Consider the following 26,820-nt stretch of genomic DNA (forward strand, 5'->3'; position numbering starts at 1 on the left):
AGAAGTGAGTTATGACAATTCGACCCATTAGATAAACGATCAATACATTTAGGTAAACGATCAATACATTACTTCAGGATGAAATTCACTTCCAAAGATTTAATACATCGACAGCCCTAAAGCTATTTCTAAGTTCTAACCAATAAACAGAAGCTAAATTAAATCCTAAGCCTAAGGTCAGTAAAATTTGATTACTGTTTCTTTCTAATCTGAAATTAATATAGACAGCGAGTTACGTTCATACATTCACTGTTCAAACGAATTTCATCTTCGAGCCGTGGTTAGAAATGGTTTGAACGTGAGAGCTACGCCGACCATGACTATCACATTCAGCACGAAGAACACCATATGCGACCCTGCATACGTTTTCAATAATTTGGGTTAAGCTTAAGTATTATGAACATGCTCTTTAAGAATTGTCAAAGGTAATGAGATACCTGGTAGAAATGCAGCGTCAAGTCGCCTTTCGCTCCATGAAAATCTGCCAGCAATAGGGATTTGTGTTTAGAAGTCATAACTACTTCTTTGAATGTACTTACGTGGTCATTCAAAAAATGTCACTTACAAGATGCCAGCGCCAGCTGGTCCAACGGTTTTAAAGAGAGACATTGCAGTCATAGCGATTCCATTAGCCGCTCCTCTTTGGCTCTGCTCCTGTTGTTTTTGTTGTTTCATAACAAAAAAAAAAAAAAAGGAAGTTAAAGTTTCAATATTGGACCGGTTTACAAAAGATTAACGAATGTTCGTTTACCACAGCTTTATTTTGCAGAATCAACAAACCGGTTATCGCAGACACCTATATTCACAAAAACACTATAACGTAAGCAGCTGAGAAATACATTGATAACGCGACATTGTTTTCTTTATATATAAAGAAAAGGATCAGCTTTTTCTTTTGAACTTACACTAAGCACATTGAGTAGGATTGATGCACAATTCAACATTATGCTTTGACTGAGACCTGATAGATTAGCTATAAATGGATAGCTAATCTGCATTGGTATCATCAGGGCCTGAAATGAAAGATATTGTCAGAAGAACGTTCTCTGTTTCATTCAAGGGAGCTACAGACGCATCAAAGGAAATATCAACTTACCCCAGCAAAACGGGTGACCAGTACAGGTCCTAGCAGTCTCTCGGCGAAAGGATAAACAAAAACCTGAAAGGAGAATAGGCCGACACCTAAAAAAGAAGTGTTGATGAGTATTTATAACAGTCTCAATTTTAAAACTAATAATTTTGCTTACTTAACTCTCATACAGATTCAGATCACAGCAGTCTTTCTAATCTATCATTTTCAAAAGTTCTCATCACTAAAACACAACACATGACTGCATGAGGAGCCAGGATGTTCCGCATACCTGAGATAGCAAGAACTGTACCAACATCATTGGTTGAATAGTTCAGACCTCCATATTTCCTTGGACTGTTAGCCCAGAGTGCAAATATCTGCATAGCCAGATTCCAAAGTGATGAAGGTTTTTTTAAGTGTTTAGACAAGGAGCTCAAGATTTTTTGAGAGTTTCAACTACTTACCTCGGAGTATGCAGTATCATGAAGACACAGAATACAATACACAATGATAGAAGACATGAGGGGCCAATTCTTCAAGAGAGACACTTGAGAAGCCTTCCTTTCGTTTCTCCCTGCATTCGTGGTAGAAGCAGAGGATTCTTCAAGTGTTTCCAATGAGTCATCATATGCTTTGCTGTCCAACTTATGATTGTGCAGCGTTTCCTACACGGAGAAGACGTAGGAGACTTGTGGGTGAACTCTGTGAGAAATTATAGATTAAGAAAGGAGAGTCGATAATGAAGTAGTCAAAGGTAAAGGCATACCGGAATGAAGCAGCATAGTACTGTCACAACCAATGCAAAAGCCGATATGGTAAAGCACGGCAAGGCATAACGGAATCTGCATTCCAATTCGCATATTTATTTCATGAGATCCCATTATTGTATCTCTATTTCCACTAAACTCTTAAACAGAGGAGTAAGAATATTAAACACCTGCCAAAAATGGAATCTTTGGAGAAGACGTTTGGATATTTGTCTGCCGGCTAGTATTGGAGAAGATTGAAAAGCGTAATTAATTAGACCGGAAGAAACTTAAAAACTAAAGTAAGGATGGAGTCAAACATTTAGAACATATAAGGAATTGCAGGGTTTGGAAAACTAAGAAAATATATAAAACTTGGATATGTGATCAACTAACCTGAGCTAAGAAACCGCCTAGAGCCGGGCCAACGATCAGTCCAATGCCCCAAGCAGTACTAACCTGAAACGAGTAGAAGTTTCAAACGTCATGATCACCAAGAAACAAATTAAACATACACACAAAAAAAAAAAAACACGTCATGGAGAAGCTTACAGCTGACATTGCTGTAGCTTGGTATTCCTCACGAAATATTTCTGATGCATACGCCTGAAAAATAATCATATATGAGAAACTGCGACTGCCAGTCTGGTGTGAGGAACAAAATAAAGCAAGATAAATAAATAGCGAGAACAAGGAGGTTACCTTCATTGTACCAAGCAGGCAGTTGAAACTCCCAAGCAGAAACCTCGTGCCAATTGCCATCCAAAAGTTCACACTCAAGCCAAAAAGAGCGTTAAGAATGGCACTGCAATAACCCACATGCTTAAATCAGTCATCTAACAAATTAACATGGTTACAGTAGTAATCAAGGGATACTAACATCGAGATAGTTCCCACGAGTATGATGGGCTTTCTTCCATATCGATCAGAAACCATCCCCCAGGAAAGTGACGTGAGTGCTCTGCCAAACATGAAAGAGCACCCTTGGAAATAACAAGAGAGAATAGTTAGAACAAACGGTAGATATATATATATATATATGGATTCAATGTAGGTGACTGAGTCAATGTCTTCTCACCCACAAACCCAGCATAAAATCCGATATCTTTCTCGCTTTCTGCGACACCAAAATCCTCTATCTATGAAAACAAAGAAAACATATATTAGACGTGCACTTGAAAGCGTGTGATAAAAGACCGGTATTGTATGAGATGTGATTTACATATTCATCTGTTTTAAAACCCTAACTGTCTTACATGTCTCTCAATTTTGAACAAAAAAAAAATTAAAAAATCATATAAATGACTAGGATTCATAACATGGTAGCTCGTAGTTTAAGTCCTGAAACAAAAATTACCCACCATGGAGTAGAGGAATGGGTAGAGCGATGAAATAGGCAGAGCTGCAAACACATGAATTGTAATGAGAAGGCATGAGAAATTGCATAAAGAGTAATTACTGGCGACACAAGAAAGCTTCCTCACAATTAGTCAATTTGCTATTAGCAACAAAAACCAATGAGCCAATCATTTTCATGAAATCGCTTCAACGTACAATAGTTGAAAATACCGCATAGTTAAATAAACAAAACTAGCCTTAATTAACATAATAAATACTGTTGTGAGAAGGAGGGCGAAGAAAATGTACTTACAAGTGGATAAGACAATGATCCACACGAAAGCAAGCTCGAGGTACGGATAACCTCGCCGGAGCTGCTTCATCTGCTCCACCTTACATCCCGAGCATCCGGCGTGATAAATCTGCTTCTCTAAAAGCGCTGCATTGTACTCTTCACCCATTTTCTTGTAGCAACTTTACAAAGAACCTAAAAACTCCCAGAATAAAAAAGTTTTAACAACTAAACAAACTCCGTCGTCGACGCAATCCGGGACTGAAGGAAAGAAAGAAGATAGTGGAATATTTGAATACCGTAACGGAATATTTTAATGTCGTAAAAGGAAAAATCAATCAGTGGATCTCTCTCGTCTCGTCTTTAGAGTAGAAAGATGATTAAGAGTGGCTAATGTTGTGAAAATTTATGTAGTAATGTGTGCACATATATATATAATGGACCTAAATGACAAAATGGTGGTTACCCTAGTGTCATCATGATCTCTCTTTATGGGCTCGTACACCCCCCAATTTTGTTTTTTTACTAATCACTTCTCTAGCTCATAGAAAAATACAATTTATTATTTAAATAAATTATATATATAGGATATATAGTCTGAGAATCGTAGGATGAATTAATGTCACATGGGATAAGACAGACAAATCAATTCCATCGTTGTCAAAGTGGTAGTGACTCTGCATGAAGAGAGTTGATCCCACCAGGTTTCAAAACAAAGATACTGGTTACCGTTTGAATGATAGGGAAAAGGAGACAGCTTTAAAGTGGAGAGACATAAAATAGGACTAAACAATATTGGCTAGTGATCTATCTTTTGGACTTGGAATTGTTATCATATTTAGCAAAGGTCATTCCTTCACGTGAGAAATTTATTTTTCCTCTGTCCTCATCCTTCACGTGAGTATATTCTATTGTTTATTTGAATTAATTATTTTCAGTAAGTGAATGAGGCATCCCAGACTTTTTAAAGCAGTACGTTCTTTAAGATTTGTTTTACATATGTATACTTCAACATTAAAAAATGTACATGTCTTTCGATATCTATTATATGTGTACCTTTACCGGCTTCACGTGAATGAATTATGGTATTTTTGTTTCAGTAATTTTTCATCTGTCTAGTTGAGTTAAGAGGGACACTCAGTAAAAAGGCCTCACCAGAACCAGAAGAACTTAAAGCAGCACGTTCATTCAGAGATTATTATGACGTTTCCGAATGCTTGAATTAGTGACTGCCTCGAAACACCTAAACGTCACAGTCCTTTGCAGTTTGCATGACTGTTTCTTTTCCAATTAATGCCTGAGGGTTTTGAACCTGAAACTCATCGAATATACTGTTTTTTTTTTCTAATTGTTTTAATGAATTTTAGTTGAACTCTGGTATAACAATTTAAATACAGTATACGTGGTGCATAATTAGACGACATGTCAGAACGGATTGGGATAAACTTTTTCAGCTTTTCACCACATCCACGAAAAAGAAAACTCTGTTTTTGTTCGTTCTTTTTGTGCTGCGCTTTGCCCTTCCAAAGTACGGGAGAGAGTGGAACTGTAGGTGGCCTTCTACTCATCAGTAAATCACGGATGATTGATCTTCATTTTGTATTCGAGAGACCATTGTTAATTACAATAGCCTACGTGACTACGTCTAGCTCATGGTTTGGTACAATAATTTAACATATTCTCTGTTCTGGCATGGCTCACCATCAGCTTCTCCCTCTATAGTTTGCACTGCTTGACGTCAAAAACGTTGGATTTGGTATTAAAACACATTAAAAACGTTGCATTTAATTGTAAATAAGATATTTGTTTTGACTCCTTGTCTTGTCTGTTGTGTGTTCAGAGCCGAGAGTAACAAGCGCGTGGACCACTCAACGTCAATGGTACTTACTAGTGGAGGCAACCAATAAATCACGAGGATTCACAGAGATTCCCTCCACATGTTGCCCCACACACAGTTCACAGAGCGCGTTGCAGCCAGCTGGTTCTCACAAAGGGATCTTATTAGACACTGAAACTTCTTTCTTCATATCTGTAATCTATCTCTTCTACATTACTGGCGTTAGAAATAAACGAGGATCCTATACAGTTAAATTTTGGGTTTCTAGTAGAAACTGCAGTTTTCTAATTAATTTATGAGATTTTTTTTTTTAGTAGTGACTACTTTCCAATAAATATGCTTGGCAGTTTCGTTAAACATAAGAGGGAATTTTGTGCAAAGTCTGGAACATATATATGCTTAGAGCCTTTTAGAGAGTGTTATATGACTATTTTCCAATTATTGATAATCCGGATTTAGTATAAGAATGGTTGGAAATTAAAGCGCATATTGACTATTGAGTTTCCTAATCTACTTCAGAAAAGTTTCCTTTTCATATAAACAAAACTTTCCAGTTTCACATATTTTTCCATATCGTTTTAAATGAATAGATGGATTTGTTAACAAATATAAGTAGTTGAGAAATATAACGTAACAGAAAATTGATAGATTTGGTAATATAATTATCTTCCATTGAATTGGTAATAGACATTTATGTAGGTGTGTAAAGATATAGAAATTCCAAAAATGGAAATTAATCCATGCTATTAACGGAAATTCTAAGAGTATGATTTTATACTTTTATGAATAAGAAAACAAATCACCATAATCTCAGTTATTGTCATACAATTCTCCTCATACGTATAATCTCGCTCTCGCTCTCTTTTCCTTCACACACAGACAATAAACACAGACTCTAATGGACTTAGAACGGAAGAGAAGAGGACTTGGCAAGTCATGTGCCCTTCTTATAGGTAAACGAATTTTCTCTCCTTTGTTTTGTTTCTTACAAATTAAGATTCATATTTACTTAAATTATAGGCTTTTTTTTGTGTGTGTGTGTGTTTATAGTGATTGTGGGGATGGAGAGATATGCATTCAAAGGAGTTGCATCAAACTTAGTGACATATCTAACAGATGTAGTGAAGATGAGTAATTCAAGAGCAGCCAAAACAGTCAATACTTGGGCTGGTTTCACTTCTATGTTGCCTCTCTTCGCTGCTCCTTTGGCTGATGCTTATTGGGATAGATTCTTCACAATCCTCGCTTCTTCTTCTGTCTACTTTGTGGTATGAAATCTCTTGGATTCCAGTATATATTGGAACATAATGATTTAGACGGTCTAAATTAAAACGTAGGGTGGTTATATATATGCACTTAATAGTGTTTGAAAAAAAACGGTTTATAGACTTTTAGACTATCTTAAATAGTTAAAGAAAACATAGAGGGTCGCCCTTTTATAATTGGGTTGATATGGACTTTCGATTATAATGTTAATAATTCATATTGCTCTTAACAAGTAATCGGATCTTATTGGCAAAAAGCTGGCTAAGTAGAAAATTCGATTTTTTCTTGTTATATATTTAAATCTTTGTCTATTTTTTTTGGTAAAGGCGCTAGTGGGATTGACATGGACGGCATTTTCTGGGTCACGTTCAGCTACAAAGATAGTCTCAACATATTTTCTGTACTCTTCACTAGGTCTTATCTCACTCGGTTTAGGCGTCTTAAACCCTTCTCTTCAAGCCTTTGGTGCGGACCAGCTAGACCGCGACCTCGAGAAGGATTCCGAGCTTTCCTCCGGTGATCAAGAGGAGTCTAAAGCTACCCTAAAGACTCAGTTTTTTCAATGGTGGTACTTTGGCGTCTGCACCGGGAGCCTGATGGGTGTCACAGTCATGGCTTATATCCAAGATACCTTTGGTTGGGTCCTTGGTTTCGCTTTACCAGGAATCGCCATGTTCCTGTTGATCTTGTTGTTCTTGTCGGGTAGCGGGATCTATGTATATGGTCCTGGTGCCGGTTTGAAGACGAAAACAAATACTTCATCTTTTGCGAAGGTTCTTAACTTCATCAAAGAGAGATTAGTGAAGAAGAGAAGCAAATATACACTTGCTGATGAGGAAGATTTGGATGCTATGGAGCTAGAGTATGTCCTAAAAACCTACCATTTTCATGCGAATGATCCTTTTTAATTTTTATAGTGACTTACGATGACCTAATTTTGCTCTGTTTCTTTACTTACGTAGGCTACAAGAAAGGCCTCTCTGTAAATGTGATAACACTGAGGTGGAAGACATTGAGACTGCTTCAACAACCACTAAGAAATTGGTTGATGAAAGCTCGAAAGCGGTTTTCTCTGGACTAGATAATGTCAAGTTAGTGCTTCGCCTTTTGCCCATATGGACGATGCTTCTCATGTTTGCTGTTATCTTCCAGCTACCAGCAACCTTTTTCACCAAACAAGGTATGACTATGAAGCGAAACATTGGTTCCAGCTTCAAAATCCCGCCCGCTACCCTGCAAAGCACGATCACGTTATCGATAATCCTTCTTATGCCGTTGTACGAAAAGATCTTGATCCCTATCACCAAAAGAATCAAGAAGAACGGTAAAGGTATCTCTGTTATGGAGAGAATGGGAGTTGGAATGTTCCTATCAATCATTGCCATTGTTATTGCCGCACTAGTGGAAAGAAAAAGGCTAGACATAAGCCAAAATATGAAGACTTTACCTGATTATGATCCAGAAACCGTTCCGCTGAGCATCTTCTGTCTACTTCCTCAGTATATCCTCTTGGGAATCTCAGATATTTTCACAGTCGTTGGGATGCAAGAGTTCTTCTATAGCGAGGTTCCGGTTAGAATGAGAACAATGGGATTTGCTCTCTACACAAGTGTCTTTGGCGTTGGAAGCTTTGTGAGTGCCGCACTAATCACAATCGTCGAGGCGTACTCGAGCTCAACAGGTGAACGCCAAAACTGGTTCGCAGATGACATGTCGAAAGCCCGTCTTGACAAATACTACTGGCTCCTTGCTCTTACAAGTACAATAAGCTTTATAGTCTACATAGTTCTATGCAAGTATTTCAAGAGTAGCAGTGATCAAGGGGGCGAAGAGAAAGAAACCCCTAAATGAGAGAACAATTTCGATTCCTTCAACACAGTCCACTTAAGCTAACCGTTTGCCACAAGACTCCACGAATGTTCTAAGTGATTTAGTAGCTTAGCTTAAGAACTAACTAGCAGATCATAAAGGAAGAGCCAGAAAAAAGTTCTCTACAATATTTTTATCCACAAGTATTTTTTTCTGTAACAAATGCAAAAGATTCACCATTATTATTATTATTTGGTGCATGTGATTACATATCTTCTTCCGTCACCCCATCGACCAACAACACCTGTAAAATCGACAGAAACGAAACCAAAATAGAAAATGTCTGAAACGTTAAATTATTAATCGTGTAAGCTGATGATTCCATTTAGACCAGCTTCCTTAACAGATAGGTGTCGGGAATCACGGAAAAAAAAAGACGACATTGGTATTGTAACATTTTTTATGCCAAAAGGAATTAAACAATACTTGAGAGAGAGAGGGTGAGAAGACAAAATGTAAAAGTCGAAAGGTAGCTGGAGTATCCTCATTTTCGTCCTAATCCATATCTCAAAATCTAAATATGTACAAAACCAAAGTTCCTCTGTATCTTTGTATGTACAGGCACAGAAAAGAAAACTAAGAACCCAAGTTGGGTTTTGTATATTCCAGGTGCTTCTTCTGCAACGCAAAACTTCAAAAGCATATATAACTTACGGATTCCATGACCTTGGATACAGCTTGCCTAGTGGGTCATGGAGACCAGAGTTCTGGCGGCTCTGGTTCATCCACGCTACATCATCTGGCATCAAAGATGTTACCGGGTTGCTACCGCTCAAGTAATCAAGCGGGTTCGCAGGCTGAACCAAATTGCTGCCTACCTGATTTGTACCTCCCCCCATCAGCATTCCGTAGTTACCAGGTGCAACCACTTGATCACTCGAACTTTCTGGCTCGAAAGCAGATCTGGAATGGCGCAATTGATTGCATTGAGAGAGAACAGAGAATAAGCTTTGATCTGAAGTACTCCCTCTATGAACTATCTGCTCCGCGTTATTAACAACTCGAAGAAGGCTCGGATCTCTTTCGGTCCCGATTTGACTGCCTTGACTTGTACATCCGACACCATTTGTGTTTGCCCACATACTCTTAAAATGCCAGTTCTGATTTAACAAAGGGCCAGTGCTCAAACGGGGCTGTGGGGTAACTCCTATCTGAGCACAATTGGGGTTCCAGTCCGGCCGCTGCATCATGAATCCACGTCCATTGGAGTAAATGTTGTCTGACATGCTTCCTTGGCCATAGACGTCAATTTGTCTCTGCTGGTCGTGGGAAAGTGCATGTGGTGCAGGTATCTGATCATGAAACTGACCAGAAAACTGACTACTCTCCATCAGGTTGTTGCTTCCTTCCTGATGAAAACCAATTCCCATAATTTGTTTATGCTCCTCATTATGAGGGACTTTGAGAAGAGAGTGGAGCTGCTCAGTAGTGCGAGATGCCACACCTTGGCCATTAAACAAAGACTGGAGTAGTTCATTTTGATCATTGCTAGGGAAAGAACCAAAACTGTTGTTTGCTTTACGCTGCAACATCTTCCTCCTATCAACTTCTTCAGGCATATTCGATTCTAGGTCTATGAAACAGTTTTTAGCTGCTTCATCACCTTCAGGATGGTGTATGATTGACAATCCACCACTGGGGGCGTAAGCTTGGCGGCTAATGTAGGACTGCCTTATTCCTCCCACTTGTTCCCACACATCTCCACCAGAACAAAACTGCGAACCTTCTCCATGGCTTGAAGTAATACAAGGAATCCTCTGATCTGACGAAGCATTCTCTAGGTCTGATACAGAGTGCTTGCCTACAGGATTTGCATCACCGAGAATTGTCGCATGGGGCTCACTAGGAAATGAAGCCTGTGGGAGAGACTGACCTTGTATAGAGCTGGAATAATCATTTGCTTCAACCTCCGTTTGGATAAGGCCATGACACCTGCTGGGAGAACAAGGAGAAGGAGAAGAATATTGTTTCTCTTCTCTATCCTCCAGATTGATGTTATTGCCACTATCTGGTGACGAAACCTGCGATGGGTATGTGCCAATTTGCAAGCAGCGACCCGACTCTGTGATTTGGTCACCATAAGACAAAGAATCCTTTAAAGGGGAGTGATTCTTGCCAGAAACTTGACTGAAAATGACAGAGTCTTCAACGTCTGCCGTCAAATCATCACTCTGATTAGTGTTCAAACTTTCTTGATCATCGTATTGAACATCACGCTTCTGCAGAGGGTTTTCTGCAGCGTACAGTTGTTGTTTATCCTGCACCCATGAAAGCAGTTAACCAAATGGGAATGCAGATACAATCTATTATGCATGTTTACGAAGAAAACAAACCTCCATCCACGGATTGAGTTTGTCCTTCAGTTCTCTTCCCACAGAGCTGATTATATCTCGTTTCTGTAACTGTAGCTTTTGCCATATTGCATATGCTGCAGGAAGATCTTTAACCAGTTGTAGCCTGCATGAAACAACCAATTCTTTAAGAAATCAAAATTAGAGGCCTGATGAAGGAAGCCACTTGTTTGATAATAACACTGACCAGTGGGCGTTTAGTTTCTTCTCTTCTTCTTCCACAAAAACTCCATATGGTTGAACATCCAAATTATTGATGCTACCCAAGATTCGATTAAGTGCTCTTGATTGAATGCTTTTACCAGACTGCTTCATGCTTGTGACAATCTGATGCTGCTTCTTGCTTATCTAAATAAATAAAGTGCAGTTAAATGCTTGATTAATAAGCATATTTGCTACATGAACAGCAGCTGCAGAATCAACCCAGAAAAAGCAACACAAATAACAATCGTTTGTTTTACAAACAGCTCCAAATACCATATGCATGCAGCTGTATAATGGAGAGATCAGGCCATTCTAATAATTTTCAAGCTGATAAACTTTGGACAGCCAGTTTTCTGCTGCTTGATGATTAACAGCATTCACTAAATATATTTAGAAATGCTGAAGAATAACTAACCTTAAGGTAGGACATGTATTTAGCCCCATCAGTTTGCTGAATGCTATGTTTAGGTAGGGTGTCCTTCTTTCTAGCTTTGACGCCTGCGTTTACAACATTATCTCGAGCAATCAAGGGACTTTGAGATTTTTCTTTCTCTACAGCAGAGCTCTTGGGCCTAAAATGGATAGGACGAATTAGTATGCAGGTTTGGGATAAGGAAAAAAATACTAACAGCAATTGCATATGAATGTGAAAAAGTATATGTTGCACCTTCTCTGAACCTCTCCAGTCCTGACAACCGAAGAAATCTTATTATCACTACTGTATGGTTTCTCATCTGCAGTCCCGGAACTCGACTCTGAGGTAGCAGTTAGATCCTGGCAGCTACCATTTACATGTGCACTGGCCCCTCTTGATCTCCTGAGAAATAAATGTTAGCAATGATTACGTTACACTTGAACAGTTCTTTTAGATAGAAAATTGACTGACCCGCACATCATGTTGACAACATCCTTCTCTGGATCTTTGCTGGTTTCCCACTTCTCCTTCAACGTCTGCAAATAATCTATAATACTACCAGAAACAATGGAAAGAGGAGTTACAATCATGTAGACAAACATTCCAAGTGCTCCTATAATCTGAATAGAAAAAACTGCACATACTCATGATGGTATTTCTCTAAATCCGAATAGTATCTCCTTTTATCAGCCCTCAGGCCTTCCTCTCTAGAAACAATTTGATCTGGATGAGCTTTGCTGGAACAGACATCACTTCCCCTGAAACCACAACATACATTCAGATGGAGTCGTAATATCTAAGCATAAACTAGACCATCACCAAGTATACGGTTTATAATGAGAATATGAAGGTAGATCATGGAGCTCTGTATTAACTCAAGCTCTTATTTGGTTTAGCAAGCAATCAAAGAGTTCATTCAGGAATCCAACTAACCAATCAAGAAAAGGATTTCCAAAATGAAAATTGTCCCCATCGAGCAATGATTGTACAACTTGCTCCACATCAACTCCATCAGGGAGAAACTGCCGCAGATAATTTCTTTCGCCATCAGATAGACTAGAGCGCCAAACCTGAGAAAAACAAGTGGAGATTAAAATGATGATTTCAAAAGGTGTAGGCAGATGCTACACAAGAATAGCAGTGGTATGAATTAATTAATTTACCTCATTAGAAAGCACCTCTGACAAATTTTCCAACTGGAAAGTCTCATGGGGAACGGGGCATACTTGTGCCAAGATATTCCGCCTAGGAGGAACAACATCAACAAATTCTCGAAGATGCCTAAAACTCAGACCAACTTGTTCCTTCTTAGAGACTACTTTACTTCTGTTGCGGTCCCACTCAAGACTGATGTGATCACCGGAACGCAAAGCACCATCGGGTGATGATCCAATCTTTTTCCTTTTAGCTCTATAATGCTCCCGTGAACTGAAACCAATAACATTGGCACTGTTCATCCGCTTTCTCCTCTGATCAGCTGCCATTCTGAGGAGTCCATAGAGAAACCCACCCAATGTAATTGAAATTTATGCAAAAGGGACCAAATTTAAAATCAATGAAGTAAACAACATCTGATTCAGGAACCAAAGTACTTACTTTTACGGCTGATTGAGAAGACAGCGGCGAATGGGTTATTGGATGATCGATTGTGTCGGAATACCCAATCTTTTTTTTTGTTATATCTGACACAAAACCCACGAAAGAGAGATCAAGGAAGAAGAGATACAATCAGGGGGGTAAAAGCAAGAAAACCGAAGTCCGAATTCAATTGAAGAAGAGATGGGTGATGATGAAATTGAGGGAGATTGGAGAAAACCCTAAGAGCACTGAAGCAAGGGTGAGTATACCTGGACAGAGAGACGACTCAACGGCCGCAGAGAAGAGAAGAGAATGGGAGATTTGATTGTGAGGGAGGAGGAAGATAAGGCAAAAGAGGATTTTTTTTTTTTGGGGGCTCTCCGTTAAGTAGCCGTCAAACACCCTGCTGCTGCAGTGCTGGCTGCTTCGCTCCCCATGGACCACTGCTTCGGTTTCGTTTCTTCTTACCCTTATAACCGGGTTTGTTTTTTCCCACCGAACCGAACCAAATCAAATCAAACCGAACCGATTATGTTATTTTAGAATTACTTGTGTATCCAAAAATAAGAGGAGATAAAAGGCCGGGCCTTTGTGAAGATGGGTTTTTGCAATCTGTCAAACCACCTTCCCTAAATTCGTGTATGATTTGAGAAAAAAAGATCATGGATTAGGGCAAATTTTTGTAAGTAAAAAAAAAAGCTGTCATCTCTCCGTCAATACAGCCGATCTTTCACAAAAAAGTGATACATACGAATTTTCACAGGAAAAATCTCTGCCTTGATTCCAACATGGGTCATCGTTTCTTTAAATAAATTGGGCCTTTAAAAGCCCATTAAGTTGTATGCTACTATTTTAGCTCATTTATTCCGACAAAATTCGTTTCGGAGGGAAAACTAAAAGTTGAAAGTACCGGGGAAAGAGCAGCACACATTTATTATTTCGTGTATCTATTTACTTCTCCTTGGAAAATAAAAATTAAAATAAAAAAAAAAAAAAAAAAAAAACAAAGAGGATTTTTTTTTTCTTTTTCCTCGTCTTCGTCATCTTCACAGTATCATCAATCTCGCGCTGCTTAGTCTTCCATCTCTTCTTCTCCGTTCGATTCTCCTGGTTCGTTTCTTTCCTCTTTAGATTTTTTTCTCCATCTCCTCGAGTTCTCGTTTGATTGTTCCGTTTCCGTAACTCGATTTTGAAAACCCTTGTTTTGGATTTTTTTTTGTGATTTTGAGGGTTTTTGTTTCGCAGGTGTATAAAAAAAAAAAGAGTGATTCGATGGCTGGAAAAAGGAAACGAGCTAATTCTTCTACTGACAAAAAGGAGCGAAGATGGAGTGCTCGGGTTCAAGAGTTGAGACAAAAAGCTTTTGATGAGAAGGAGCGCTTAGTACGCGAGAGGGTTAAACTCCTCAATGACAAAAAGAGTGAAGAACTCTCTGTCGTCGATGACTCTGAGTTACATGAGAAGGAAGAGGCAACTGTCGACGGGAGCCCCAAACAAAGCACCTCTCCGAAGAAGCTAACTGCGTTGCAGAAAGGAAAGCTGATTGCTTCTCTAAATGTCAAGGACGTGGACGAGGACACGGACGCTCACCTCAAAGTCACCAAGTGTCTTAGGTTTTTTAACAAACATTATCTTCTTAGTGTCCAGGTTTGTAAGATTCCTGTTTCTTCTCTCTAGCTTAAATAGCAATGTCTGATATTTTCTTGTTTTTGTTGACTTGTTTTGAACCAATTTCTTTTGTAGGCTAAGTTGACCAGACCTGATTTGAAGGGAATTACTGAGGCAAGTCATGAATTGTTTAACCTCTGGCCTTAGTTTTTTTTTTTTTTTTTTTTTTTTTTTTTTTTTTAATGCAAACATTGTGTTAGTAATGATGTGCTCAGTTACATTTGCAATGTTATGTACTGTTAACTTGGCTTGGTACAAAACTACACATTGTTAAGCATCATGTCTCCTGATATTTTATTTTCTTGCAACTATGATGGTTTGTCTATTTGTGATCTTCGATGTATGTTGACCTAAGCCTTAAAAGAAAAATTCTCCAGATGATACAATCCAAGGCGATATTGTACCCAAGAAAAAGGATTGGTCACCTTCCAGGTTAGTTGGTAGTTGTGCTTTTACAACTTTGTTTCTTTTCCTAAATGTTTTGGTCTTAAAAATTCTTACACTAATGGTATGATCACAATGGCTTGTAGGTATTGCCGTTGGACATCGGTTTTTCTCAAGAGCTGAAATGTGTGCTGTAGGCCTCCATAACCATTGGCTAAATGGCATCGATTACATGGGAGTTGAATACAAAAAAGTAATACAGCTTGTCTTTATTTTGGTTGTATTTTTTTGATCTCAAATATAGGATGATCTGACTGAAATTTAGGATATTTTATTTCATATATCTTTACTTTTTTTCTTTCATTTCAGGAGTATCGTGAATATGAACTTCCGCTTGCTGTTTCTATCATTATGTCGGGCCAGTACGAGGATGATCTAGACAATGCAGATACGGTGACTTACACTGGCCAGGGAGGCAATAATTTAACTGGTAATAAACGCCAGGTTAGGGATCAACTGCTAGAACGAGGGAATTTGGCTCTAAAGGTCTGTTGTATTTCTATATGCTTATTATCGTTTAAGATTTTCTTCTAGCTCTCCCTATTTTTCTTCTTTGTGCTCGTTAAGCTAGTCTTCTAGTTCATGCGCCTCATGGTCTCTCACATGGAATTATGTATTACTTGCTTCTGTTTCAGAACTGCTGCGAATACCACGTGCCTGTCAGAGTAACTCGTGGTCACGCTTGCACAACTAGCTATTCCAAAAAAGTATACACTTATGATGGATTGTATGAGGTACTGTTTCATATATTCCTTTATTATTGGTTTTGAGTGACTTTTCTCTAATATTACCTCTGATTTCCTAACGGCGAGATTCACAAGGAAAGATTGTTCCTCAGGACTACATCTAAGGCCTTTAGTCTTATTGTTCTTCCTTATTAATTGGTGTAACTCTGGTCCACTTCCATACTTTCTTCGTACAGGTTGTGAAGTACTGGGCACAAAAGGGCGTTTCAGGATTTACGGTGTATAAGTACCAACTGAAACGATTGAAGGGGCAACCAGAACTAACTACTGATCAGGTCTGTATGCTCTTGTTTTATGGTTCACGAGAGCTGATATTATTAATTTATATTCCGTGTTCTAATCTTCTAATGTGGATATCTGGTGCGACATTTTAGATATGGTATTTCAAGAGCATATAAGTTCCTCAATGATCTGAACATATAACGTAGTTCATCAAAAAACGCCTTATAAATTAATTAAATTTCTTCAAAACCAAGATTTGATATATTTTTCTATCATCATATCGTGGTAAAATATCTAAAATGTCTAATAGCTGACGGATAAATAAAATTATTCCAAAGAAATCTCTGATCTATTCCGTAAGAAAAATTTAGATTTTTTTTGATGCACTTCCAACATCTGCAGAATTTGTTTGGTTACCTCAAGAAACAAGGTTTCCTGCATTTCCTTTTTTCCTAGACTAGCTGTATTCTTAGTTTGTGTACTAAACATAAGGTCAGCTTAGTTGTGTATAAAACTTCTGTTATTAGTTTATAAAGCTTCTGTCGTTGTTAATGCTTGGTTTCTGAATTGCTTCTGTTCCTTTGCTAATATCTATTATTTTCTCTAACTTTTTATCTGGTTAAGCAAATGCAGATGTTTTGATTACTATGGATAGCTCTAATTTTATGGATAATTTTTTGACGTTTGTTTTTTGTCATTGCAGGTTAACTTCGTTTGTGGACGCATACCAAAGTCTACTTCAGAAATTGAGGGGTATCTATTCAATTGATTGCCATGTAGTATTGTACAATCAGTTGCATTTTATCATCTATTAATGCCATGTCTTTATGAAGCTTGGCATGCGAGGACATCTCTAAAGGGCTAGAATTTAAGCCCATTCCAGCCACCAATCGTGTTGATGATCAACCAGTTTCACCATCAGGTAAGTTGGAGCAGAACTAGATAGTAGTTTTAGCATTATTAGTATCCACTTAATGATATTATACAAGCTGATCTTTTTAATTATCAGGTTTCACATACATCAAATCTTTGATGATTGAACCCAATGTCAAAATTCCGAAGAGTTCAACTGGGTGTAACTGCCAAGGCAGCTGCACTGACTCAAAGAAATGTGCATGTGCTAAGCTTAATGGAGGAAACTTTCCATATGTTGCCCTTAATGATGGCAGGTATATTCCTTGTGGAGTCATTTACTCATTCATTTGCATAACCTTTGCGTATTATTTTGAACTGAAGTTTGCATCGAGAGTACACAATTAGTTTACTGTACCGCAGTTGCTAATTCTTTCTTATCCTTCGTTTTCCACTAAATTTGACTAGTAAAGTACTTGGTGTAATGTTGCAGTGACGGTTACAGTTGAATATTGATTGGATTGATTTTCTGTTTTGCCTTTTCAGATTAATTGAGCCTCGAGATGTTGTATTCGAATGTGGTCCACACTGTGGGTGTGGACCTGAATGTGTCAACCGAACCTCTCAAAAGCGACTAAGATTTCATCTTGAGGTAAGTTTTTGTTAAGACTAACAACCAGTTGCCAAAAAAGTTGAAACTATACCTGATAATTAAGAAGCAATGCAATTTTTACCTAGGCAACCTTCTCATAATGACATTTGGATTTCATTGTATAGTCCCCAATCATTTTTCTATTAATAAGTAAAATGCATAATCCAATGGGTGTCAGTTTGATGTCCTTCCAAATCTGAGCTTACTCACAATCTGAAGTCTGGGTTTCTCCCCTTGTGTTTTGGTCTGTGGCCTCAAATAGGTTTTCCGCTCGGCAAAGAAGGGTTGGGCAGTTAGATCATGGGATTACATACCCGCTGGGTCACCTGTATGTGAGTACATAGGAGTTCTCAGGAGAACTGCTGATGTGGATACTATTTCTGACAACGACTACATATTTGAGATTGACTGCCAACAGACTATGCAAGGTCTTGATGGAAGACAGGTACCATAGAGAAGCTTAATTTGCTATGTGATTTTTATTAAATCAAACATATGGGTTTCTGAGGTGGTATATGTTGTTTGTTTTTCTCCACCAACAGAGAAGACTAAGGGATGTTGCTGTGCCAACGAATGATAAAGTCAGCCAGAGCAGTGAAGATGAGAATGTGCCTGAGTTCTGCATTGATGCTGGTTCAAAAGGGAACGTTGCTAGGTTTATAAATCACAGTTGTGAACCAAACCTATTTGTTCAGTGCGTTCTGAGTTCTCACCAGGATCTTAGTCTTGCCCGAGTGGTTCTTTTTGCAGCTGACAATATTCCCCCACTGCAGGTACTGAGAGAAACTTATCTGTGAAGTGTGACTCACTCGAACAATAAATCTCACTACATTCTCTTATCCCAATTGTAGGAGCTGACTTACGACTATGGATATACTCTTGATAGCGTTCATGGGCCGGATGGGAATGTGAAGAAGCTCACTTGCTACTGTGGAGCGCTAAATTGTAGAAAACGCCTTTACTAAGAAGGCTATTGATAACCTAATTTTTTGGTCTCTCTATTTTGGGGAGTACATAGATAGCAACTATCTCCCAAGTGGAAGAACCCTTATCATCTTATTTGCGGGTCTTTAGCAGCGTACAATTAGTGCTGCCTTTTTGGGGCATTGTTAGTGTCCTGAAAGCCTATTTGGGGCATTGTTAGTGTCCTGAACCCTTTTAATGCCAGTGGCATCTTATTTATCGGGTCAACAATATTATATATCTAACTAGTTGAGTTTTTCTCAGTACTTCATTTTCTTATATCCTTGATACCTTAAGATGTGCTGCGACTTTGGGACAAGATGATACAGGCGATATAAATTGGTATTATTCCACAACATATCATTATCCAAGCAAATTTGATTTCTTTATCATCCAATACCTAATAAAATGCCACATTTTTAGATAATGAAGAAAAACGTAACAAATCTCAGCAAGGTAAATGTGATGACCTTCAATCCTCTGGATCTTCCTTGGCTCTGGCTCGATACTGTCGGCCAGGTCTTCTGGTGACATGTGGAGCTGTTTCTGGTTCATCTTCTTCCATAGCAGAAATGGTACAGTCTTCTATGGTATCAACAGCTATTGCTACTCTTTTCCCCTCACAATCCTTGTCTATATTTTCTACTTTATTTTCAGCCATTGGTTTCTTCTTTGGTACAAAAGCCACTGATCTTGGAAGCTCTAACATAGGTTCTGCCAGAGGCTCATCTCTGCTCCTAATCATGTTGAGAAAGTCCATGTATGCCTTCCGGTTAGATTCTTCATCAACCTCCCCTGAATCAAATGTATATCGAGTGTACTTTGATGGGTTCCGCATATAATCTGGGATCCCAGTCGGATAATCTGCCTCTACTATAGGTTCGTTAGGGGAACTTGTCTCCATCACAGAGTCTTTATTACCTTCAGTCGAGTTGTCATCTTTGATATCAGAACTAAACCTAACACGCTTCTGCAACTTAGAATCAATAGCCTGGTTTTCTTTCCTCTTCAATATCGGTTTCAGCGCACTCTCATCTGAAGAGCCACCATTTGTTGTCTCTACGTTAGCTTCAGACACCACCAGAGCTTTCTCGTTCTCCGTCGACATGGTCTGATTATCCTGAAGTTCCTGCAAAAGAGTTCATCTTCTATTAGCAAACACTTTTGGTTTTAAAAAAAAACAAGCCTCTAGTGATTATAATCAAGGGGGAAAGAGTAAAAAAGAAAGTACCTCAGAGACATGTAAAGAATTCAACTTGTTAACAGCTTCAGCGTCTTCTTTAAGCCTAAGCTTAGCTGCCATAAGATTTGCACGAGGGTCCTTCTCTCTTTCTTTGAAAGAAGCTGGAAGCTCCACCCACTCATCTGCTTCAGTCTCATAGTCATTCACATCTTTCATGAAACCGTACACTTTTTGGCCTAATGCAACCTTGTCATTGTCATCTTCCTCTTCCTGAAATTACAATACAATCCTAAGCTTAGCCTCGGAGATACTGAAAACAACTACTAGCACAGTTCAATTTAAAGAGATGAATACAAAAATACATACCTCCATATCAAGAGTAGAGTCCATCCCGATAGAGTTTTTGATCTCCCACTCCTCGTCGTTGAAATCGTTCGGCTTCTGCAATTCACAAGACTCTCCTTCTTCCCCATCGATTGACAAATCCGTTGGATCATTCTCCTGCTTCGTTCTTATATCCGGTGAGCTGCTCGAGGGTTCAGAAACTACTTCCTTTTCTCCGCTCCGTTCGTTGCTATCGATCTCGTCTTCCGCGAGACACCAGAGAGAGCTCACAGGCGCTGAAGACGCGGATGATGATGATGCAAGAGATCCAAAAACCTTGTCGATCCTCACTCTGAAACTCTCATCCATTGCTCAAACGAAGTTGGGGACGACGACGACGACGACGGCAGAAAAAAAAAACTGGGGGATTTTATTCGGTGGCGGGATATATATGCTCTTGTAGCCAAACACAACCGACCTTTTATTAAGCATCGCCGTGTTCATTAATAGGCTAGATTAAAGTCCAATATTGGGCTTATTAAAAAGGTAAGGCCCATTTAACTAAAAACTCACCGTACTCTCGAGCTTTTCGCCCCATCATCTCTAATAAAGTTACACGCGTCAGCGTGCTTGATGATGCAATAATCAATCATAAGCAGCTGTTGCAGGCTGCAGAATAATTTCGATTTCATTCATCACTTATTTTTTTGTCTGATTGTATGATTCGTATGTTGTTGGAGCGTAACGTCAGTTCTAAGGTTTGTGTGTGGATAAGGGTCACTTACTAAAGTAAGCAATGAATTATTAAAGAAGAAAAAAAAAAAGGACAACGTTTTCGGGAATAAAGTTGAGAGTTTTGAGAGTTGAAAAAGGGCAAATCTTTCTTCTTCTTCCTCGTCACTCCCAATTGAGTTGACTAAAACATAGTTCCGAGTTCGAGACAATGGATCTTGCAAAGTTTCTATGTTGGGTTGTTTTGCTTCTTGGAATCTCACTCGTAGAATCCAAGTACATGGTCTACAATACTTCACATACCATTGTTCCTGGAAAACTTAATGTCCATGTGGTTCCTCATTCCCACGACGATGTTGGTTGGCTCAAGACTGTTGATCAGTACTATGTTGGCTCTAACAACTCAATCCAGGTCTTGCCTTCTTTTATGATTTTCTTGTATCTGTTTATTATGGATCGGATTTTTGTTCTTCTTACTTAGTTTTTGTTTCTTTTTTTTTGGCTCCTAGGTCGCTTGTGTTCAAAATGTGCTGGATTCACTTGTTCCTGCGCTGCTCGCTGATAAGAATCGCAAATTCATTTACGTTGAACAGGTAAATTTGGTTTCTTTTTCCTAATTGGTTTGTGGAAGTTGGTAAGCTTTTTGTTGACTAGGCCTGTAAATGAAAGATTTAGTTAATAGTACCCTCGTTGTTAGTTATGTGTGACCAATCTTTCGAGTTGAATGACGGTTAGTTTCTGGTGAATGCAGGCGTTTTTTCAGCGATGGTGGAATGAACAAAGTGAAACAATAAAGCGTATTGTGAAAGATCTAATACACTCAGGCCAACTAGAGCTCATGTATTGGTTTCTTTTTCAGTGTGTTTTATCAATGTCACACTTGTCCTTGTTTCTTTTCGTTAAGTAGTTATTGAACTTTTCTACAGAAATGGTGGTATGTGCATGCATGATGAAGCAGCACCACATTATATAGACATGATTGATCAAACAACCCTCGGGCATCGATTCATTATCAGAGAGTTCAATGTGACTCCAAGAATCGGTTGGCAGATTGATCCTTTTGGCCATTCTGCAGTGCAGGCTTACTTGCTAGGCGCAGAAGTAAGCTCCTCTCTGGGGATTCATTTTTAGTTTTATGCATATTTTTGGATACAGAGGTGAGAAGATATTGATTTATGCAGGTTGGCTTCGACTCAGTCTTCTTTGGCCGGATAGATTACCAAGATAGGGAGAAGCGTAAAAAGGAGAAGAGTCTTGAAGTTATATGGCGAGGCTCTAAGAGTTTAGGTTCTTCTTCACAGGTAAAACACAAAGCTAAAAAGTTTCATTGTAGTTCATATTATATAATATGGATTTCACTGGATATTCATTTTCTTTTGCTTGATCTGACTTGATACAGATTTTTGCTGGTGCTTTCCCTAAGAACTACGAACCTCCACCTGGTGGTTTCTACTATGAAATCAACGATGATTCCCCCGTTGTTCAAGTATTTTCCTTGGCAGTTGATTACACTTTCTGTTGTGTTTATTTTATTCCTATGTAAGCTGTTCCTCTTAATCCGTGAAGGATGATCCGGACCTGTTTGATTACAATGTTCAAGAACGAGTGAATGCCTTTGTAGCTGCAGCTCTGGATCAGGTAGATTTGTAGAATGTTTCCTTTTTGGTGTAATTTTCTTGTTACATTTTTGTGACATTTCTCTTGGTATCCGCAGGCCAACATTACTCGAACAGATCACATTATGTTTACCATGGGAACAGATTTCAGGTACCAGTATGCACACTCTTGGTTTCGACAAATGGACAAACTTATCCATTATGTTAACCTCGTAAGTCATCAAAGATCTGTATAAATTATTTGCCTATGTGGATTTATAGTAAGCTAGATGATTAGAACCAAACTACATATCTCTAATTCGTGGACCCTGAATTATTTTAGGATGGGCGTGTCAATGCTTTCTACTCTACCCCTTCCATATATACAGATGCAAAACATGCGGCAAATGAGGCTTGGCCCCTGAAAACAGAGGACTATTTCCCGTGAGTTGGGTCTTTAATTTTCTTGACTCCATCTAGGTTTTGCTTAAATATTAAACCAATCTTTACTTCAGTTATGCAGATCGTATAAATGCTTACTGGACTGGATATTTCACAAGTAGGCCAGCACTTAAGCGTTATGTCAGAGTGATGAGTGCCTACTACTTGGTATTTGTTCTTCCGAGTTTAAAATGATACACTTGAATTTGTCTTTTTTATTCATGTGTATAACTTGAGAGTTTAGGCAGCAAGGCAACTTGAGTTTTTCAAAGGGAGAAGTGAGAAGGGTCCGACGACTGATTCGTTAGCAGATGCACTAGCAATTGCTCAACATCACGACGCTGTTTCTGGTACATCGAAACAGCATGTGGCTGATGATTATGCAAAAAGACTAGCAATAGGCTATGTGGAGGTAGAGTGCCAACTTCCCCTGTGAATTGTGGTTCTCTAGTTACCTGTTTGCTCTATCTGCACGTCAGTAAGATCTGTTGACCTTGCAGGCTGAGAGTGTGGTTGCTACTTCTCTTGCTCATCTGACTAAAGCAGATCCCGCCCTGAATTCAACCTTCCAACAGGCAAATAATCTCCTAGCTTATATGTATTAACTCAGAAGAATTGAATCAATATTCTGAAGGCTTACATGACATCCGTTTTAAAGTACCCCACCCTTTTCTCTTAGTAACACTTTGACCTTCCTTTTCAGTGTTTGTTACTCAACATAAGTTACTGTCCCTCAAGCGAAATCAACTTATCTGATGGGAAAAGTTTGGTAAGCAAATATTATTATCCCTCGGGATTTTCAACCGATCTATATAATAGCTATCTTTGCTTCCTTCCTGTAACTTACAGTTCTCTTTCCTCTCTGTAGATCGTATTGGCTTATAACCCACTTGGATGGAAGCGAGTGGACATTGTCCGGCTTCCTGTGAGTCAATCAAGTTCTTGTTTTTAAAATCACTAATATGTAACTACTATTTATTAACAAGTACGTGACGGATCTTTTATAGGTTGTGGGCGGAGACATTGCGGTACATGACTCTGAGGGACACGAAGTAGAGTCTCAACTCGTTCCATTTACTGATGAATATGTGGCCTTAAGGAACTATCATGTAGAGGCATACTTAGGCCAAAGCCCTACACAGGTGCCAAAGTATTGGCTTGTGTTTTCAGTTACTGTGCCTCCTCTTGGCTTCACTACTTACACTATCTCCACTGCTAAGAAAACAGGTATAATACAGACATATCTATTTGATCTAGTGGAACAAGCTTCTAACCTTGATCATTTTTTGTTTCCAAATTTAGGTGGATATATTAGCAAATCATATGTCTCCAAATTACAAAAAGGCGAGCAATCAAAATTTGATGTTGGTCATGGCCATCTGAAACTTAGTTTTTCCACTGATCAAGGGACAGAAATCAATTATGTTAACAGCAGAACCTGGGTATGCCATTATTTTTTGAACACTACCTGGGAGTGATCCTAAAAGATGCTGATAAATCTCCTGTTTTTTTTTTTTTTTTTTTTTTTTGTGTGGTAAAGATGACAGAACCAGTCAAACAGACATATAGCTACTACTCTGCATACAATGCAACGAATGACAAAGAACCTCCTACACCTCAGGTAAGAGGAGATGTTTTTTCTCTTGTTTCGACACTTACCTTACAATGGCTATGGTTCAGTACACTTATTCTAAGTTCCCCTGGTCTTCTTGTCTGGTTTGCAACCACTAGAACTCGGGTGCGTATGTTTTCCGTCCAAATGGCACATTCCCCATCAAACCGGAAGGACAGGTTTTGTACTCCCTTCTGAAAGTATTGATCTTCCATACAAATCATAGAAAAGAAATTCAATCTTAACCACTGGCTCAAGTTTCAGGTTCCTTTGACTGTTATACGTGGGCCGCTGGTGGATGAGGTACATCAACAAATTAATCCATGGATATCTCAGGTACCTACGCTTTCAGTTTGTTCTCCTTGCCCACTTGATTGTTTGCATCTATAGACTCTTGGAATCTACCTAACTTAGGTAACCTAAGTTTAAACTGTCCCGTGGCTTCTTAAACTCTACTTGAACCTGTAGAAGTGCAGATTGTAGATTCTTATTCTCTGACCTTGTAATTGTCTACAGATCAATAGAGTTTACAAGGGCAAGGAGCACGTGGAAGTTGAATTTATTGTGAGGCTGATACCATAACTATTCCAATACCGCTCTTCATGTCGTACATTCCATTATAAAGGTTTTAGGATTATTTGGATATTTAGGTTGGTAATATACCGATTGACGATGGGGTTGGCAAAGAAGTCGTAACTCAGATCTCAAGTTCCCTGAAAAGCAATAAAACTTTCTACACAGATTCAAGTGGACGTGATTATATCAAAAGGGTATGACGTCCATTTTATCTTCTTTTATGCATGTGTTCTTTTCTAGTTTCTGTTCTGAAAAACTTGTTCTGCAGATCCGTGATTATAGGTCAGACTGGAAACTAGAAGTCAACCAACCTGTTGCAGGAAATTATTACCCGGTATGTGAGTAACTACTGACATTGATCGAATAGGGAAATTGGTTGGTAGTTTACAGTTTCCTGCAAATGATAGTAGATTGAGCTTGACCAAATCAGTTGGGTAATAATTCAATTTATATCTTGCTCAGATTAATCATGGAATTTACTTGCAAGACAGTAAGAAAGAATTCTCAGTGATGGTTGACAGAGCCTTTGGAGGGTCGAGCATAGTGGACGGACAAGTTGAGCTTATGCTTCATAGGTATTGAGCATTATCAATATCATAATCTCCATAACCCGTCTCTCTCTCTGCGTCTAATCAAACAATTACCATAATTACAGGAGACTGCTCCTCGATGACTCCAGAGGTGTAGCAGAAAATCTAAACGAGACAGTGTGTGTTCAAAACAAGTGTACTGGACTAACTGTAAGCACGGATGATATAAACTAGGTTCAAGGGGAGATTATGCACTTAAGTAATACTCTGTTTCTACTAATCTAAGGTACTCTTAACAATTATTACAGATCCAAGGAAAATATTACTATAGAATCGATCCATATGGAGAAGGTGCAAAATGGCGACGAACATTCGGACAAGAGATCTACTCGCCACTCCTCTTGGCCTTTGCTGAACAGGTGAAAGCAAGAGCATAATGGAAAATCAGGATGCTACTCTCTAGCTGTCCCAAATTATTTATACAACGAATGTTAAAATGTTTCAGGATGATGGAAAGCCGATGAGTTTTGGTGCAGCATCGTTCTCTGGAATTGATCCATCCTATAGTTTGCCTGAAAATGTGGCACTTCTGACTCTGCAGGTGCCTCTTTTGCAGACTCAAAAGTTATAGATAGTTTAGATGAGCTGAGTTGATAACTTGTTGTTCACCATTGGTTTGGTTGAGATGATTTCAGGAACTGGATGATGGAAATGTGCTTCTGCGTCTAGCTCATCTTTATGAGGTATATATAACCATTCTTTGTGTGGGTTTGTTAGTAGAATGAAGCATATGAGATTGTGTAATTAGGTGGGGGAGGACAAGGAACTTTCAGGAGTGACAAGCGTGGAACTGAAGAAGCTATTTCCTGGAAAAAAGGTAGAAGCTTTTTTAGAAAGATAGCGATTTTGAGATGGAACATGATATAAAAATGTGTGTTGCAGATAGGGAAAGTGACAGAGATGAGCCTATCAGCAAACCAAGAAAGAAGCGTCATGGAGAAGAAGAGGTTAATGTGGAAAGTAGAAGGTGAAGGATCTTATGAAGAAGAGAAGAAGGCGAAGAGAGGGAGGGAAATCGATCCAAGAAAGCTGGAGATGGAGCTTTACCCGATGGAGATTAGGACAGTGTTGATACACTTGGAACTTCCATCTTCTCATTCTCGCATAAACAGATTCGATGCCTAAATAAGGTATAAGGAAGTTTTGAGGATAGATTCTCTTATCTCCTTCCTCTTGTGTTTTCTTTCCAGACGCTGATTAACTCAATAAAAAATAAAAGGTGAGTGAGTCTTGCATTACGTTCACATAACTT

General features: G+C 38.8%; 6 protein-coding genes across 9 annotated transcripts; 3 read left to right on the top strand and 3 right to left on the bottom strand.

Annotated features, from left to right (window-relative positions):
- Window positions 1-27: 27 nt before the first annotated feature.
- Window positions 28-3,958, bottom strand: LOC104735410 (protein ZINC INDUCED FACILITATOR 1-like). 2 transcript variants are annotated; one of them, XM_010455198.2, is made up of 18 exons: window positions 3,748-3,958; window positions 3,470-3,643; window positions 3,180-3,220; window positions 2,897-2,957; window positions 2,699-2,801; window positions 2,521-2,623; window positions 2,371-2,424; window positions 2,215-2,277; window positions 2,010-2,059; window positions 1,839-1,914; window positions 1,537-1,737; window positions 1,362-1,449; window positions 1,097-1,182; window positions 906-1,013; window positions 752-796; window positions 566-654; window positions 438-481; window positions 28-356 (listed from the first exon to the last, which is right to left on the bottom strand). In XM_010455198.2, exons 2-18 carry the CDS (start codon window positions 3,615-3,617, stop codon window positions 265-267), a joined length of 1,452 nt encoding a protein of 483 aa, XP_010453500.1. In that variant the 5' UTR covers window positions 3,618-3,643; window positions 3,748-3,958; the 3' UTR covers window positions 28-264. The 2 variants fall into 2 exon arrangements, with proteins under 2 accessions (XP_010453500.1, XP_087336539.1); XM_087480413.1 differs by having other exon boundaries at window positions 2,905-2,957; window positions 3,748-3,849.
- A 2,189-nt stretch (window positions 3,959-6,147) lies between these two features.
- Window positions 6,148-8,628, top strand: LOC104735411 (protein NRT1/ PTR FAMILY 5.9-like). The gene is made up of 4 exons (XM_010455199.2): window positions 6,148-6,238; window positions 6,336-6,553; window positions 6,878-7,413; window positions 7,514-8,628. Exons 1-4 carry the CDS (start codon window positions 6,184-6,186, stop codon window positions 8,400-8,402), a joined length of 1,698 nt encoding a protein of 565 aa, XP_010453501.1. The 5' UTR covers window positions 6,148-6,183; the 3' UTR covers window positions 8,403-8,628.
- Window positions 8,629-8,802: 174 nt separating this feature from the next.
- LOC104737981 (uncharacterized) lies at window positions 8,803-13,490 on the bottom strand. 2 transcript variants are annotated; one of them, XM_087481436.1, is made up of 11 exons: window positions 13,238-13,490; window positions 12,987-13,072; window positions 12,554-12,875; window positions 12,324-12,460; window positions 12,035-12,148; window positions 11,862-11,945; window positions 11,643-11,792; window positions 11,391-11,547; window positions 10,959-11,119; window positions 10,754-10,877; window positions 8,803-10,678 (listed from the first exon to the last, which is right to left on the bottom strand). In XM_087481436.1, the coding sequence occupies exons 3-11, from the start codon at window positions 12,872-12,874 to the stop codon at window positions 9,071-9,073; spliced, it is 2,856 nt and encodes a 951-aa protein (XP_087337562.1). In that variant the 5' UTR covers window position 12,875; window positions 12,987-13,072; window positions 13,238-13,490; the 3' UTR covers window positions 8,803-9,070. The 2 variants fall into 2 exon arrangements, with proteins under 2 accessions (XP_087337562.1, XP_087337563.1); XM_087481437.1 differs by having other exon boundaries at window positions 11,862-11,937; window positions 13,238-13,413.
- A 356-nt stretch (window positions 13,491-13,846) lies between these two features.
- On the top strand, window positions 13,847-18,781 carry LOC104735412 (histone-lysine N-methyltransferase, H3 lysine-9 specific SUVH4). Its single transcript, XM_087482644.1, has 15 exons — window positions 13,847-14,078; window positions 14,214-14,615; window positions 14,712-14,750; window positions 15,014-15,068; window positions 15,167-15,273; window positions 15,390-15,566; window positions 15,716-15,814; window positions 16,003-16,101; window positions 16,752-16,801; window positions 16,882-16,970; window positions 17,058-17,217; window positions 17,447-17,552; window positions 17,815-17,997; window positions 18,095-18,325; window positions 18,404-18,781. The coding sequence occupies exons 2-15, from the start codon at window positions 14,241-14,243 to the stop codon at window positions 18,515-18,517; spliced, it is 1,884 nt and encodes a 627-aa protein (XP_087338770.1). The 5' UTR covers window positions 13,847-14,078; window positions 14,214-14,240; the 3' UTR covers window positions 18,518-18,781.
- A 58-nt stretch (window positions 18,782-18,839) lies between these two features.
- On the bottom strand, window positions 18,840-20,391 carry LOC104735414 (uncharacterized). The gene is made up of 3 exons (XM_010455202.3): window positions 20,065-20,391; window positions 19,747-19,968; window positions 18,840-19,644 (listed from the first exon to the last, which is right to left on the bottom strand). Exons 1-3 carry the CDS (start codon window positions 20,389-20,391, stop codon window positions 18,988-18,990), a joined length of 1,206 nt encoding a protein of 401 aa, XP_010453504.1. The 3' UTR covers window positions 18,840-18,987.
- On the top strand, window positions 20,039-26,812 carry LOC104735413 (putative alpha-mannosidase At5g13980). 2 transcript variants are annotated; one of them, XM_087482643.1, is made up of 30 exons: window positions 20,039-20,568; window positions 20,774-21,166; window positions 21,264-21,347; window positions 21,506-21,594; window positions 21,681-21,855; window positions 21,936-22,055; window positions 22,154-22,240; window positions 22,321-22,392; window positions 22,469-22,582; window positions 22,693-22,793; window positions 22,865-22,958; window positions 23,035-23,202; window positions 23,291-23,365; window positions 23,494-23,559; window positions 23,659-23,715; window positions 23,798-24,017; window positions 24,093-24,232; window positions 24,331-24,411; window positions 24,522-24,581; window positions 24,667-24,738; window positions 24,919-24,966; window positions 25,053-25,172; window positions 25,247-25,312; window positions 25,441-25,553; window positions 25,634-25,718; window positions 25,817-25,927; window positions 26,014-26,109; window positions 26,204-26,251; window positions 26,317-26,385; window positions 26,451-26,812. In XM_087482643.1, exons 2-30 carry the CDS (start codon window positions 20,966-20,968, stop codon window positions 26,691-26,693), a joined length of 3,075 nt encoding a protein of 1,024 aa, XP_087338769.1. In that variant the 5' UTR covers window positions 20,039-20,568; window positions 20,774-20,965; the 3' UTR covers window positions 26,694-26,812. The 2 variants fall into 2 exon arrangements, with proteins under 2 accessions (XP_087338769.1, XP_010453503.1); XM_010455201.3 differs by lacking the exon at window positions 20,039-20,568 and having other exon boundaries at window positions 20,651-21,166.
- The last annotated feature ends 8 nt before the right edge of the window (window positions 26,813-26,820 follow it).

The sequence above is a fragment of the Camelina sativa genome, chromosome 13, assembly GCF_030686135.1.
Source record: "Camelina sativa cultivar CO46 ecotype springtype chromosome 13, ASM3068613v1".
Lineage (NCBI taxonomy): Eukaryota > Viridiplantae > Streptophyta > Magnoliopsida > Brassicales > Brassicaceae > Camelina > Camelina sativa.